The sequence below is a fragment of the Saccoglossus kowalevskii genome, chromosome 10 (genome assembly GCF_978046115.1).
Source record: "Saccoglossus kowalevskii chromosome 10, keSacKowa6.1, whole genome shotgun sequence".
NCBI lineage: Eukaryota > Metazoa > Hemichordata > Enteropneusta > Harrimaniidae > Saccoglossus > Saccoglossus kowalevskii.
The window spans coordinates 13,324,635-13,341,877 of record NC_140650.1 but is presented as its reverse complement, the minus strand read 5'-3'; the positions used below and the strand labels follow the sequence as shown (position 1 = coordinate 13,341,877).

General features: G+C 35.2%; 1 protein-coding gene across 1 annotated transcript in view; it reads left to right on the top strand.

The window, feature by feature from the left end:
* LOC100370605 (uncharacterized) overlaps positions 1 to 17,243 on the top strand; it is a 64,864-nt gene that overhangs the window by 43,141 nt on the left and 4,480 nt on the right. Inside the window, exons 6-17 of the mRNA XM_085504268.1 lie at positions 3,075 to 3,188; positions 6,085 to 6,246; positions 10,234 to 10,308; positions 10,754 to 10,847; positions 11,381 to 11,476; positions 12,979 to 13,122; positions 13,454 to 13,526; positions 14,141 to 14,290; positions 15,246 to 15,326; positions 15,883 to 15,961; positions 16,607 to 16,725; positions 16,953 to 17,025. Coding sequence (XP_085360394.1) covers positions 3,075 to 3,188; positions 6,085 to 6,246; positions 10,234 to 10,308; positions 10,754 to 10,847; positions 11,381 to 11,476; positions 12,979 to 13,122; positions 13,454 to 13,526; positions 14,141 to 14,290; positions 15,246 to 15,326; positions 15,883 to 15,961; positions 16,607 to 16,725; positions 16,953 to 17,025 — 1,260 coding nt within the window. The remainder of the gene's footprint in view (positions 1 to 3,074; positions 3,189 to 6,084; positions 6,247 to 10,233; positions 10,309 to 10,753; positions 10,848 to 11,380; positions 11,477 to 12,978; positions 13,123 to 13,453; positions 13,527 to 14,140; positions 14,291 to 15,245; positions 15,327 to 15,882; positions 15,962 to 16,606; positions 16,726 to 16,952; positions 17,026 to 17,243) is intronic.

Here is a 17,243-nt window from a genome sequence, read left to right as displayed (position 1 = left end):
GTGTGTGTGTGTGTGTGTGTGTATGTGTGTCCGACTGTTCCACTGCTATCTCAAGAACCATACATCGGTTTTCGATGAAACTTCGTGCATAGATGCTCTGGGCCAATGCGCAGATTTGATTAGGTTTTGGTAAAAATCCATGCTCGTTAATTACCTAATTTGCATGATAATTAGCTAATTTTTAGCTGTTCTATGACTGTTCCACTGATATCTAAAGAACCACTCATTGGATTTTGATGAAACTTGGTACATAGATGCTCTGAACATATGCGCAGATTTGATTAATTTTTGGTAAAAATCCGTGCATATTAATTACCTAATCTGCATGATAATTAGCTATTTTTTAGTGGTTCCATGACTGTTCCACTGATATCTAAACAACCACTCATTGGATTTTGATGAAACTTGGTACATAGATGCTCTGAACTAATGCTAGGTTTTGATTAGTTTTTGGTAATAATCCGTGGATACTAATTACCTAATTTGCATAATGATTAGTCAATTTTCGGTTTTTCCACTGATATCTCAAGTACTAATCATCACATTTCAATGAAACTTGGTACATAGATGTCATAGGACACTGCACAGACCTGATAGTTTTTATGGTAATATCAGTACATATTAATTACCTAATTTGCATAATTAATTAATTTTCAGCATTTGATATAAGTAGTTAGCATTACATTTCAATGAAACTTGGTACTTACATACTCAAGGACTATGCAGAGATTGATTGTTTTCGATAAATATTTGTGCTTATTAATCACCTAATTTGCATAATTAGTTAATTTCCAGCTTTTCCACGGGTATCTCAAGTACTAATCATCGCATTTCAATGAAACTTGGTACATAGATCCTTTAGGACTATGCAGAGACCTGATTAGTTTCAGGGTAAATAATTGTGCATATTAATTACCTAATTTGCATAATTAATTTTCAGCTTTTCTACTGATATCTAAAGTACTAATCATCACATTTCAATGAATCTAGAATTATGCAGACCCAATTAGTTTCCGGTAAATATTTGTGCATATTAATCACCTAATTTGCATAATTAACCAACTTTCACACTGATATCTCAGGTACTATACATCACATATCAATGAATGTACATGGATGCTGTAGGACACTAGACAGACCTGAATAATTGTGGGTTAAAATCTGTACATATTAATTACCTAATTTGCATAATTAACCAATTTTAAGCTTTCACACTGATATCTAAAGTACCGTAAAAACTCCAAAATTTCGACCAGTTTTGAATAATTGGTGTTAGAAATTTGACGTGTTTTTAGAGTCAAAATTAAGGTGCATTTTCGGACGGTCGAATTTTTCAGAATAGAAATCAGCAAAAAAAAATGGGGATGATAGACAGTGTGCTTCATTAGTTTTTAAAAAATGCAATGTCCGTCAATTGACGTAAACTTCCTCATGTTTCACGGTAAAAGCAAAGGTCGTGGCCGAGTTGTAACTCAAAATCTAAACAAAGTCATCAATCAGTGAGTATTATGACAAGCAAAACAAAACATCAAGACGCGGAGAAGAGGTCAGCACAAAACTAATAGGTCAAAAGACAAAGCTGTCTCGCACTACCTAGAAAAACTTGCGAATGTTCGAAGTACAGGTACCCATTGGACAAAAGATACATGGAAGTTTAGCAAACGATCTCCCCGACCCAGTGCAATGTATCCGGTTAGAATCAAAGCTCACGTGTCCCTTATTTGAGGGACCAAATTCTGCCGTAAATTCGCCCTTGGATTAAAAAATAAAATGGGATTTAAGAAAATAAAATGGGACTTTTAAGGTGTATTTTGGCGTCATTTTTCGAACATTTCAATCAATCCTGCCGGCTAAAATAGAGTCTAAGTTTTACCGTAGTCATTGACATCTGTCTATTCAAGAGTACACGTGTATGATTTTTATCGTGACTAGCGTGAGCGGGTAAGCTTCCTTTCGAGAATGAGCTGTTATCACTGTGAACAATGTTAAATTATTCTTCAGATGACCAGTTTATTTTTTAAAAACAACTAATTTTTTTATTTAAAAAAAATCATGCCGTTTTCGCATCAAAATCCAAGCCAAAATATCGTACTACAACATCAATCTCTTCCGCATTGCGTTCAATAACATTAACAGCTTTTTGATTGGTCAATTAGCGATTTGACCTATTTGACCTAAGAGAACATCGCGGATATCCTACAGCATCAAACGTTTATACGAGACCGGAATCATTCGCTTACGATGAAACTAAGTTGACTTTTATTTGTATTTCATAACCATTCAACAAATTTATTTTGTGTACATTATTATAATCACTACTGAGTACAGTAATAATCAACAATTCAGAAACGCAGCATGCCGAGATTTTTGTGTTCGTTTTTATTTGAAACTTCGTTTATTTAGAATATATTTTCGTTACCAATAAAATAAAAATCTCTCAGTCAATCAGAAACCCGGATTCATGCCTTTGAGGAAGGTCCCGTTTGAACGCTCACATCGGTTTTTTTTTCGTTTGGGGGAAAACTAAAACTGGTCGCAATTTTCAAATAAGAATGAGTCGGCAATTTTTAGTGGAGTCGAAAATTTGGAGGTAAATAAAACACCGAAACCCGGCAAATAAATAGGCGGCCGAATTTTTAGAGGGTCGAAATTTTGGAGTTTTCACGGTACTAATTATTCCATTTCAATGAAACTTAGTACAAAGATGCTCTAGGACAATGTACAAACCTAATTAGTTTGGGATAAAAATCTGTTCATATTAATTCCCTAATAAGCATAATAATTCATAATTTTTTGGTTCTAATCACATTTCAATTAAACTTGGAGACATAGATTTTCTGTTACATTGCGCAGACCTCATTAGTTTTACACTCAAATCTGGTCATATTAATTTTCTGATTTGCATAATTAGTTTTCAGCTAAGTAATTTCGAATTATATTTAATGTGTCTCCAATACTCTCAGCACATGGGAGTTCTTTCTAAGCTTTCTTTGATTTTATTATTGTTTGTCAGAAAGATGCACTTCTGTTAGAGCAAATACATACATGTGTATGATACAGTTTTTCTTTTCAAGGAGGAGGTGACAGACCATTGCACTCAACCAAGTACATCTGACTTTGTATCAGCTGGTGAGAGATTTGAATTCAAACACACACTGGACACTATTCTTGCTGAGAAACATATCAGAGTAAGTAAACACAATCCCACTTTGAGATCGTTATACCTTGATGAACATTGCTGTGATCAGAGGGTATTTACATGTATATCTGATTTTCAGTTTGGGGTTAAAATTTTAATTACCTATTTTGCATAATAATTGATATATTTTCATCTATCTCAAATGCAAATCATATTTAAATGAATCTTGGTACTTAGATGGTCTGTGACATTGAGCAGACCTGATCAGTTTTTACCTTGCCCGTACCATCAAAGATGGAAGGGAAAGGTATATTAAGGGACAAATTTTGTCCGGCATTGTTGTCGTTGTCGTTGTCGTTGTCGTTGTCGTCGTCGTCGTCGTCGTCGTCATCGTTAATAATTGTTATTGTGTGCATAATAACTTTACTAATTCTATTCCAAACTTCATCAAACTTGGTCACCTTATTCATCAGTATAAAGTCTTCCCTGAGTTTGAACAACAGATGTCCTGTATAAAAATATCATGCAAAAATTGAGAAAATCTGATAAAATATTTTGACTGTTTCTACTTGACTGATCACTGGTGATACACATCAAAGGTCACTGATGTCAGTGGAAATATGCATTGTTGTATGTGTTCAATGTTCAATGAAGCAAATCTCAGAATCCCATACTGGGTTTCAAAACCAACTCATACACATTTGCAAACCTACCAATAAAATCTTTACAGAAAACAAGATGTCAGAAAATCAATATAAGCACTCCACTCCTATGAACTGGATGCCAAACTTTGATCAAGATCTGAAGCTAATAGAAAATCTGTTTAGTTCAAAGTTATCAAATCAAAAACAATACATAAAAAATACATAAAAAGCAAAACATTTCATCCACATTTTAAAAAGAAAATTGTTCTAAAATATGTATTCTGTATTTGACAAACAGTTCATTCGACAAATGAAAACTCACAGGAATATGTTTCAGCTATTGGAACAGAATGATAGTTTTTATAATACTGGTTTAAAAACGCACTTCAAAGATTGCAGTGTTTGAAGATGTAGATTGTCAGGAGGCAACAGTACTGTTGACTTCTCCCTCCACTGGACACCAACTAACTATTTAAGTTGATTTGCATACAAAGCAGAGCTTGCAACATGATAGCTATTCATAAAGGGTGTTTTTTTTTTACTTTCATATAATACAGTAGTCACACAATGAGGCAGTTCATATTTGTCTCAGTAAAGCATTAATTTTTGACAGACACCTGTACAAAATATTTGGACAAAAGCCACTTAAGATTTTCTGTTATCTTGCATGTTTTGTGAATCTATTCACGTCTAAATGCAGCACTTTTTTTTTGCGATGAGGCATTTGTTTTCATACTAAAATATCTGAATTACTTTGAATAAAGCTGGAAATCATGTCCCTTAAAATAATTAAACAAATAAGGCACCAATGTTTTGTAAAATATTTACATCTTTAAATGACATTCGGTAGACTGATTCCCCACTGTTGGTTGGTTCATTATGACAATGCATATTTATATTGAAACAAACTATGATAAAGGGAATTATATTATATAACAAAGGGCAAGGTCACCAGAGTTCAACTGTTTAAAATTTGTACATATTAATTATGTGGTTTGCATATATTAATAATTGGTCATTTTCCACCTTTCCCATAAATATCTCAAGTACTAATCATTTTATTTCAATTAATCTTGATACATAAATACAACCTAATTAGTTTTTGGTTTAAATACATAATAATTACCTAATTTGCATAATAAATAACAAATTTTCTACCTAAATCTCAAAAACCAACTACATGTATTACATTTCAATGAAACTTGATATAAGAGCCTGGGGACAATGCTAAAGATCTGATTAGTTTTAGATTGAAATTTGAGTATACTAATTGTCTAATTTGCATAATATGCATAATCATCACATTTTATTGAAATTTGGTTCCTAGATGCTTAGGGGTAATCTACAGATGTGATTATCTAAATATTATTAGCCAGTTTAGATATCTCAAAAAATCAGGTGATCTGGAATAAATCAGACTGCAAACCACAGATGTACAACAATTTATTTTGAGTAAGTATATAAAATTTGATAATGTGGATCACATTTATTATGTTGTGCATAGCAACAAGAAAAATAGCAAGCTTCTTGTTGCTTCATGAAAGGCTAATCTTAAATTTTGAATTAATTTTTAATATGCCTCCAATAGTGTTTCAGCGCATGGGAATGCTTTCTAAGCTTTCTTTGATCTAAAGAATGATGCTTCCAAACATTTTAGTTCTATTGCAGGCTTTATTAAGTGTATATGAATGTAGATATATAAATTATTTCATTTTTAGCTCCGTTGTCGACTTTGTCGAGCGGAGCTTATCATATAAGTGATTGTCCGTCGTTCGTGTCAATGTTTTACTTTTTCGACTTCTTCTTGAAAACTACAAGCCCGAATGCTTTGATACTTGGTGTATATGTACCTTGGGTAGACCTCTCTCAGATTTGTTCATTTCATGATCATATCTTCAATTCTCTTCAATATTTTTGTCATTTTTGGTAAAATGTGATATTTTCGACTTCTTGTTAAAAACTGCAAGTCCAATTGCTTTGATATTACATATATAGGTACTACAGGTAGACCTCTCTCAGATTTGTTCATTTTGTAATGATATCTTTAATTCTCTAATTTTGCTGAATATTTTTGTCATTTTTGGTAAAAAGTGATATTTTTGACTTCTTGTTGAAAAGTGCAAGTGTGATTGCTTTGATATTATACATATTGTTTATTTTCTAATGTAATCTTCTGTTCTACAATTGAAATGTGCATTGCTAACAGTAGAGAATTCTCAGCCGACAGGCTGCTTGTATGAAAAACTAAGACAAACAGTTTTACATGACTTGATGATAGGTCATATCACTGTTTCTTTCTAGGAGCAAACAGACTGTGAACTGGAAGCAATGCAGGCCTCATTGAAGCAAAGAATAAATGAGGGTGGTTTCGCTAAATTAGTTGACAGTGATGGAGAAAATGAAGAAGACAGAAATGATGTTAATAAAGATCTCTTACCAGAACATAAAGAAAATCTTGAAAAGGTAATTTCTTTCATTACTTAATTCATCCCCTACTTACTCCCATAACGCACTTTGATACTCCCATTACTCAAACAACAACCACCCACCTACCCACCCACCCACTCACTCACCTCACCTCCATTACCCTCTTACTCCCATTACCCACCCTCTCACTCCCACCAACTTATTTTCATTACCCACTCTCATCTTGAGATCCCACTCACTCCTGTCTCCCATTCACTCCTATTACCAACTTCCATCACTCACTCGCTTCCGTTATCTACTTACTCTCATTACTTCTGTTATCCACTCACTCCCGTTAACCACTCATCCCATTACCCACTTACTCTGATCACCCATTCCTCACCCACTCTATTCAATTCCATTACCCGCTTACCGTTAAAGTCCTATTATAAACCGCGGTTTATATTACAATGTATCAATTTAAAAATTGGGATCAAAAGCTCAAGTTCGGGGTGCGGTTTCTATTACGTACATACTGCAATCACTAAATGGGCATGGTCATTTTTTGTCCACAACACATGCACAAAACAAACAATACACCATACAATCTCTTGAATAGGCGTCGGGGAAGAGTGAAAGGCCTTATTTTGGTTCTAAAATAGGCGTTACGAAATGTTGAAAAATTAGTCAATCAAAAAAAAAATTTACATGATACAAAAAATACTCAGTATTTTTAATGTAATATGCATTTATTTTTTTAATTTTCTTGGTAACGAAAAGTATATTCTAACAGAAGTTTTAAATAAAAACACGAATGCACTGCTTAGTAGCAAATGATCACATAACGGTAGCTCGATCCGGCCATGCTGCTGGTCACAAGTGAATAACTTACTTGTTTTCGAAGTGTTGATATTGGTGATTATTATTTAGTAGTGATTACAATAACGCACGAAAAATAAATTCGTTGAATTGTTATAAAATGCAAGTAAAATTCAACTTAGTTTCCCCGTAAGCGAATGATTTCAGTCACATGTAAACAGCCGATACGATATCCGCCATGCTTTTGAATGCTCACGTGACGTATTATTGACCAGATAGGTCAAGTCGCTAATTAACCAATCAAAATGCTGGATGGTGCCCACGTGTCTAAATTACATAGCTCATTTAAATATGTTAATGACAGTTCAGCGACCTCATGGTGAACGTAACACGGAAGAGATTTACCGATAATGTAGTGCGATCTTTTGCCTTTGATTTCCATGGGAAAACGGCATGATTTTTTTTTTTATAAATCAAGAAATTATTTGTTTTCGAAAGATAAATTATTCTTCAATGCTCAGTTTAACACTTTTACGGTGATAAAAGCTCATTGTCTAAAACTCACGAAACACAGACGTATTCAGAAAGAGTATTGACAGAGGTCGCCGCCAGAACAAAAGCAGTTTCATTGCCTGTCTGACATCTTATCACCGCTGAACAATAAATAGGTGTGAATATTTTTAGGCATGTTGTCGAAACAAATGAATAGGATTAGGAACAATGCCGTTTTGGAACAGCTGGTTGAAACAATGAAGTCAGTCACGGTCTTGTTGAATTGGGGGTGCGGTTAGTAATAGGTACTTTTCAAGTTTTCAATTTTTGTTAAGAACTCTTTAACCCCGAAGCTGGAATTGGGGGTGCGGTTACTATTATGTATGCGGTTTATATTAGGACTTTAACGGTACTCCCATCACCCATTCTTCACCCACTCTATTCAATTCCATTACCCACATACTCTGATCACCCATTCCTCACCCACTCTATTCAATTCCATTACCCACTTACTCTGATCACCCATTCCTCACCCACTCTATTCAATTTCATTCCATTACCCACTTACTCTGATCACCCATTCCTCACCCACTCTATTCAATTCCATTACCCACTTACTCTGATCACCCATTCCTCACCCACTCTATTCAATTCCATAACCCGCTTACTCCCATCACCCATTCCTCACCCACTCTATTCAATTCCATTACCCACTTACTCTGATCACCCATTCCTCACCCACTCTATTCAATTCCATTACCCACTTACTCCCATCACCCATTCCTCACCCACTCTATTCAATTCCATTACCCACTTACTCTGATCACCCATTCCTCACCCACTCTATTCAATTCCATAACCTGCTTACTCCCATCACCCATTCCTCACCCACTCTATTCAATTCCATTACCCACTTACTCTGATCACCCATTCCTCACCCACTCTATTCAATTCCATTACCGGCTTACTCCCATCACCCATTCCTCACCCACTCTATTCAATTCCATTACCCACTTTGATCACCCATTCCTCACCCACTCTATTCAATTCCATTACCCACTTACTCTGATCACCCATTCCTCACCCACTCTATTCAATTCCATTACCGGCTTACTCCCATCACCCATTCCTCACCCACTCTATTCAATTCCATTACCCACTTTGATCACCCATTCCTCACCCACTCTATTCAATTCCATTACCCACTTACTCTGATCACCCATTCCTCACCCACTCTATTCAATTCCATTACCCACTTACTCTGATCACCCATTCCTCACCCACTCTATTCAATTCCATTACCCACTTACTCCCATCACCCATTCCTCACCCACTCTATTCAATTCCATTACCCACATACTCTGATCACCCATTCCTCACCCACTCTATTCAATTCCATTACCGGCTTACTCCCATCACCCATTCCTCACCCACTCTATTCAATTCCATTACCCGCTTACTCCCATCACCCATTCCTCACCCACTCTATTCAATTCCATTACCCACTTTGATCACCCATTCCTCACCCACTCTATTCAATTCCATTACCCACTTACTCTGATCACCCATTCCTCACCCACTCTATTCAATTCCATAACCTGCTTACTCCCATCACCCATTCCTCACCCACTCTATTCAATTCCATTACCCACTTACTCTGATCACCCATTCCTCACCCACTCTATTCAATTCCATTACCCACTTACTCCCATCACCCATTCCTCACCCACTCTATTCAATTCCATTACCCACATACTCTGATCACCCATTCCTCACCCACTCTATTCAATTCCATTACCCGCTTACTCCCATCACCCATTCCTCACCCACTCTATTCAATTCCATTACCCACTTTGATCACCCATTCCTCACCCACTCTATTCAATTCCATTACCCACTTTGATCACCCATTCCTCACCCACTCTATTCAATTCCATTACCCACTTACTCTGATCACCCATTCCTCACCCACTCTATTCAATTCCATTACCCTCTTACTCTGATCACCCATTCCTCACCCACTCTACCCACTTACTCTGATCACCCATTTCTCACCCACTCTATTCAATTCCATTACCCACATACTCTGATCACCCATTCCTCACCCACTCTATTCAATTCTATTACCCTCTTACTCTGATCACCCATTCCTCACCCACTCTATTCAATTCCATTACCCACTTACTCTGATCACCTATTTCTCACCCACTCTATTTAATTCCGTTACCCACTTACACTGATCACCCATTCCTAACCCACTCTATTCAATTCTGTTACCCTCTTATTCTCATTACTCATTTACTCCTATTACCCACTTTCTGTCATGGCTCCCCATCAGTCTCATCAATTTACATCCACAACCAGCTTTTCTCACTTCTACTACAGTGTCACCACACAGTTGGTTCATCTTAACTCCCACTTACACCTATTCCCACCTGTGGGACCCACATACATATATTTTCATAATCTACCTGCTTCCTTTACTAATCCACCCACCCACTCACTCTATTAAATCTATATGTAACAAAACTCTACAACAAAAGTTCTGTTGTAAAACAGTAAAATTGTCAAATAGTGTAAAAAGATGTTCTTACACACAAAAATCAATTGATATTTTGCTTAAAGTTTGTTGCCCTCTGTATTTACTGACTCACATATGCACAAACCTGATTGGCTGTCATGGATATGAGATATAATCATATCAATACTCACTTTGTTCTTGTCTTCCTTTAGTTTTCTCTGCACAGAGATCCTATTGCAGATGTGCACCCGGGAGAAACTGTGTTTGAAAATCAACTAATTGGACAGGTAATTTATGTACTGTGTATGGTACCTACATTCAATATTTCCATTGTTGGAATTTAGATTAGCGTTTATAGGTGGTTTTTTAATTTAGACTGCATCCTGACTTATACCTTTGGGTTTATGAGTGTGAGCGAACAGAATAGAGTGCAAAGCCTAGTGTTTGCAGAATGATGTCTTTTGGTGAGAATAGTGTTAGATATCATCTGGCTTGTGTGATCAATGTACATCTGTAAATTTGATGTGTTTTTATTTAAAACTGAATTCAATCAATTTACATTTTAATGTCTGTCATGTTACAAAACGTAACGGTATTTGCATATAATTTGCATAATTATTTGTACCTTGTAACTCATAATTACATAAACCTATGATATCAGAAATTGGTTCAGGGGTATTGTGTTTGCCATTTACTGCAATTAATTAATTTACTGTTTTTTGTTTTTCCTAGATTTTTAGTTTTCCTGATAACCTGACCTTACAAGATTGTGGTTTCACCGTCAGTCAGAATACTCTAGAAAAACTTCTGTCCTCTGCATCACCTGGTGGGTGTAGTTTTTTTGTATTCACTTCTCATATCTGTATTTCCCTTGTACATGTACACCATACTCTGTTCATTAGAGGGCAGTGGATAATCTCTTCATGTAACATTTAAACTTTGTTCCTACCTACCCTCACTTTGCTAGTGTTAAAACTGGGACTAACATTAAAAACCAAAGTGATTATTATGCTCAGTGATTAAGATCAGCCCCCAAACTACCCCTTAACAAAGAGATTTGTTATACGTACATATTTTTTAATTACCTAATGTCGTTATTGACTGTCAACCAAACTGATATTGTGTTGCATTATGGAAATAATTAATTTCTGGTGAAATTCATACCATTTTAGTATTTTCTGGTGAAATTTATACTACATGTATTTTGGTACTTTCTGATCTAACTACTGCACAGGTAGAAGTTGGCATGTACCTGGATCCATCCCTGTTTACTGCCATTTACTACCATGTACAGCTGTTGTACAATTTGTTACTCTTTCTGACATTATAACATGATTTATTTTCTATTTATTTTTATAGGTGATCAGCTTGAGATAGTCCTTGGGGGCACTCTAGAGGCTGTGTACTGTTATAAACCTTGTCCTGATTCCATATTACTCTGGTTATTTGATCTTAGTAAGTTATCATCATTACATCTAATATGTATACCGCAGTGTTCTCCACAAGGGGTTTTAGGCCCATCAAGTTTTACGGCCGCCTAGTAACTCTCAACACCCACCCACCAACGTACATCCAGCTGAAATTATTTGTAAAAAGCTTGCATTGTTCTTCCCAAGCCTAAACAAAAGAGTAGTTGCCCAACCCTTTATTTTGCTATTGTTTCAAGAGTCCAGACATAAACAATGACCACTGGAAGTCTGCAAGCAGTTATCAAGTGTATTCATGGCAATGTGTCAATCGCCTGAATTCATTGTCGCCTGACATTGTTGCCACTTATTGCTCACAAGAATACGCAACTACAGTGGTTTCAATTTACAGCTGTATTTTTAATAATTGTCTTCCGATCACGAAAGAAAGAAGTAAATACGAACGAAATGTATATGCACAGAAAATAAACGAATATATTAGCATATTGCATGTAAACTCGAACAAAAATTAAAATTCTAGCCGTATTTACAACGTTCGCTCGATTTTCATCGTGAAAACAGCATGGAGAAGGCAAACTGGTGACCTTTTGGCCTACCCCATTCAACGACCGTCGGCCACCCACAGCTGTTGGCGCTGTAACGATTTAGTATCTACCGTAAGTTGCATAGGGGAACAGCGCATTTTGGGTGTTCGTGTACTGAATTCGGAAAGCAGTAATAAACATCAAACATGGCTGCCGGATTAGCTTACCGCGAGTATTTGTAATTGATTAATATTTTAGTTATCTTTTCCACGTACTTTTTTCAATTTATCCATTTTTTATGTCTAATCTTTTGAGAACATAGCAGATTCTTTTATTTTGCCGATTGCTAGCATTTTTTCTTGAATTCCAAAACAACGTGTGAAAACGCAACGCAACGTATCGTGACCGTACATGCGTAAATGCATCTTACCGTCCGTCGGCACGGGTGAGTACTGATGCCACAAATAAAAATGTTATGGGTTTTGTTTTGACAAATCGTCCGTTTTGGCTTTGGGGACATTTTTTACATTATAACTCAATTATGTTTTGTACTTGCTCTTTGTTACTCTAATTGCATTTCATGAACGCAGAATAATTTGCGAACGTATAAATCACCGATTTCAAACTTTTTGCATTTCATAAATATTGATATTGACCAATCTGTTTGTATTTCAAAAAATTGTAACATGTTTCAATTAAATTAAAAAGAGAATAGTAAATAACTTAGTGTGTATTGCAGGTTCATGACATAAATGCTAGAATGCTGTATGTAAATGATATGCAAATTAATATTCAAATTTATGCTAATTAGGCCGCCCACCAGCTAATTTGGATTGTGGAGAACACTGATACCGGTACTCCCGTTTTTTAGTAATTTAGTAACAGGTTTCAGTACAACTTTAAACTGCGATTCTATTAACACACTGGAGACAACACAAACTCCATACTTTATGGGCAAACATTATATTCACATACTAATTTGCATATACTTTTCTTTATTATACAGTGTCTATTCATCCATCTCAACAAATATCCGATCGCATTTTTCAAATCATGTGGTCATTGTACATCAATATGTCAAATAGACTCAATATCACCCAATTGTGGATTCCAAAAATGAAGGATATTCTGAGGGTAATGTGTAACTATGGTAGGTACAGTTTGTTTGTTTATTTATTTGTTTGTTTGTTTGTTTCAATTCCAAGAGTTGGTGAAAATAGCGAAATCTTGTAGCACTGCTAAGTGAACAAATTTCTTTGGGATTTTAAGACATGTTTTGTTTCGGAAATTTTTTCTTCACCAATGCTGTAAAATCCTGAAAACAGGAAACTTTGTAGCAGTGAAAATTACTGTATAAGGTTTCAGTATCAAGTGTTCTCATGTTGTAATATTTCTAACTTTTAAAATGTCAACACAGCTCAGGTAACACTGCCCTCTGGTGATACGCATAGGTTTCTCATTTGTTTTCCCATCCATTTCAGGAACTTCTGTGAATACCTTGTTTTCTGCTCAGTTTGTGCAAGCCTGTGTTAAAATAACTGATGATGATATAAGGTAGGCAAGATGTTTATTGTGTGGTGAAAGCAAAAGTACTTGTGTTTGGAGTAATTTTGCATTTCAGAATTTTATATGTATTTAGTATGTATTTCTGGTTTATTTTTTTCTGATGTTAGTTGTGCCCTTTTAGTAAAAAATGTGTACTGTGCAATTATGACTGTCACCAGTCACCATCGTTTTTCATTTGATTAAACCCTAACTTGATGTAATCGGAAATCATCATTATCATGTGTAAAGATGACTGTAAAGATGACTGTAAAGATGACTGAATTCCTAAATAGACGAGTGATTAGACTAATACATAATTTCTATGCTTCTGTGTGTTTTCGGGAAGTGTCTGGAAAAGACAAATCATAATGCAATTTCCAATTTACGTGAGACTCTCTTTGAATTTAATTCTGGTACATTGCCTCTATTACATTTGATCAGATGGTTATCCAGAATATGTCAACCAATTATAGTGTGCCTTATAAGAAAGCTGCTGATGCAATGGAGCCGTAACCTTAGGTGATTTCTATAACAGCTGTATGGACAGTCTGAGTGGGATTGTTTGGTAATTGTGAATATCTCACATCACAGAGCTTTCATCTCAAACCATGTTCTGTTTCTAGGTTCAGTAATGACAAAGAGAATGAAAATAGTCAGAGCCAGGAGAGACAATCACCCCACATTTGTAAAATGAGTTTATTTCCATCACGGAACCTCATCAATGTCATAAAAATGTTAACGCATGCAGTTGCTACTAAAATGCTGAAGAGAAAGTAAGTTGGTTTCTTTGTATTTGCTTTTACAGGATTTCAATCTGGATATTTATCACATAGCAACATAAATACATGTGCTGTTGATGGAGAAAATACAGAATATACAGGCTACTACAACCATCGCTAACTCCTAAAATATATCACCACAGTAAGATTTAATTTTGCAAATCATAAACAACAACTTATTTCATTCAATCATGTTTGCAAATCAATGAAATTAGTGTTTACCACACAAACACTCAAGTTAGAGTTTAAAATATTTTATTGGCATAAGGGACGCTCACCGTGTCCCACCTAAGCTGCACTACACTAGAAAAAGAAAAAATCAAACATAACAATAGGCGATACACACTGCATGGTGACACGGTGAGCACCCAGACATGAAAACAGTAGAATAAACACAAAGAGAAATAAATAACTGAAATAAAAGCATGTAAAACGACATAGTTCAAAAAACTATACTAGCCCTCAAATGATATTGTTAGAATTAGTAAATGTAGGTAGAAGCAGTGTGACTGCAGCTACAAAGAAATCAGTTAGCTATGAGGTAGAAACAGCGAGCACTGTAACTACAATGATATGAACAATGAGATATGAACCAGTATTGAGGATTACTATGTTTATCTTGGGGGGAAATTGTCCACCTAAAAGCAAAGCCCTCAAATTAGTGTTTACGAGGGTCCTTATGATATGAAGTCACAGTGACTTTTATGAAATTTCGTCTGCTGGAATGCCCAATTATAAGTCATCATGATATAAAATATTGTAGTGGCAAAAATGTACTGTTTTACAGCATATCTTTCTTATGCAGTAAAATTGTCTTCAATCTTCTGTTGTATATTGCTCTGGGAAACGTACCATCTGTGACTTGTACCATGATATTTTCTGAATTATGGTTGTCATAAATGATATCGTTTTATCAGATATAAATTTTAATTTTATGTTTTATTTGTAGACTGCCAGGTTACACTGATCAAGAGATTGTCACATTAGTGTGTTTGATCTCTAAAGTTGCCTTGGAAACACAACTAAGATAGTAAGTATCTCACATATAACACAGTTGTTGATTGGTCAATTCTTGATCACATGATTGTCAATAAATGCAATATTTTTATTAATTTTGGACCAAATGAATTTAATTTCCTTATTGGCTTCAGGCTTTGATCCACATTTTTGAATAAAGGTACAAATCCAGGCCCAGAAAAAGAGAAAAACAAAACGTTTTGTATCTGGGCTTTGCACACACAATTTTTTTTTTTTTTTTTTTTAGCTTTTTTGAAAAAATAAAAGAAATATTCAATATTTCATTAAATATCAAATTTAAAGCACAATTTTAATGACAGAAGTTTTTTTTAGAAGCATAATAATCTTTAGCATTGGTGTACCATGTTGTAGTCATTTTCTGATGACATTCTACTTCTATGGGTATTGTAACAACAATAAAAACAACAATTGTCATCTCCAGAAGACAATTGTCATATGTCCTTATTAGTGGAAATAAACTTGTCAATCCGGGACAGTAATTTGTAGTATTAACCTCAGCTGAGGCCAGTATAAAGTTGACTTTATTTTAACCATATTGTTTATTTCAGTTTGGCTGTACAAGTAGATTTTCAGATGTGTATAGCAGTGTTACTGGAATGTTTTAGACCTGAAGATTGGACAGATAAGGTCAGTGGTGACAGTTTAAATAGGCATTTTACAGTTAGGCAGGTTATTTCACCTGACAGGCATTTTACAGTTAGGCAGGTTATTTCACCTGACAGGTATTTTACAGTTAGGCAAATTATTTCACATGGCATTTTACAGTTAGGCAAGTTATTTCACCTGACCGACATTTTACAGTTAGGCAAGTTATTTCACCTGACAGGCATTTTACAGTTAGGCAGGTTATTTCACCTGACAGGCATTTTACAATTAGGCAAGTTATTTCACCTGGCATTTTACAGTTAGGCAGGTTATTTCACCTGACAGGCATTTTACAGTTAGGCAGGTTATTTCACCTGACAGGCATTGCAAAGTTAGGCAGGTTATTTCACCTGATAGGCATTTCACAGTTAGGTAAGGCATTTCACAGTTACGCAGGTTATTTTATCTACAGAGCATGGAGTTCATCAGGTAGTTAGACATTTATCTTGTATTACTTTTCGTAGTTAGGTATGTTATAATACCTCAAAGTTAGGCATATTGTACAACTTTACAGTTAGTGTCTCATTTAGGCATGTTATCACACCTCACAGTTGCGTTTATCATTGCATCTCGCACAGAATTGATCATTTATTTTCACTAATGTTTGCTGCTTGTTTCCTGACTCAGACATTTGAAATCTGTCAGTGTTTGCCACTGATAACTAATCACCATCATAATATGGTGTATATAGTACAAATACTACCAACGAATACACAGCGGGGGAGGTACCTCAAACGACGGTTAAGGTGAGTTTTGTGACCCCATATACTTATGGTTCCCATCATGCATTTCTTGAAATGATTCTCATAATGCTAAAAAAGCACCTCCATCTAAGCCTAACGAGTAAAAATCGCAATGAAAAACAAAAGACAGATTATTTGTTAGTATAAATAATGTTTTATGATTCAAGTTCAAAACATATCTTGCATTTGAGTAATGTTATTTTTTTCTTATAATGCATTATTTTTTACAGTTATTCTATGTTGAGTAAATTACTGTCAAGTAATAATAACATAAACCAAATTTCTGTCAAAACCAGTCTGAAGGTAAGATTTGTTTTATATGTACCCTTTATCACTTACACATACACGTCTTACCGTCATTGTAACGACACACTTTGGATTAACTTTTAATATAGTTGCGGTATGAACTCGATTACAACGTGTTCCTATATAAAGTTGCGTTTAATTGGTGTTTTAATCAAATTCTATTACAATGCAATACAACAAAGAATTGCGTTTTAAATAAAAGTTGAATATCCTGT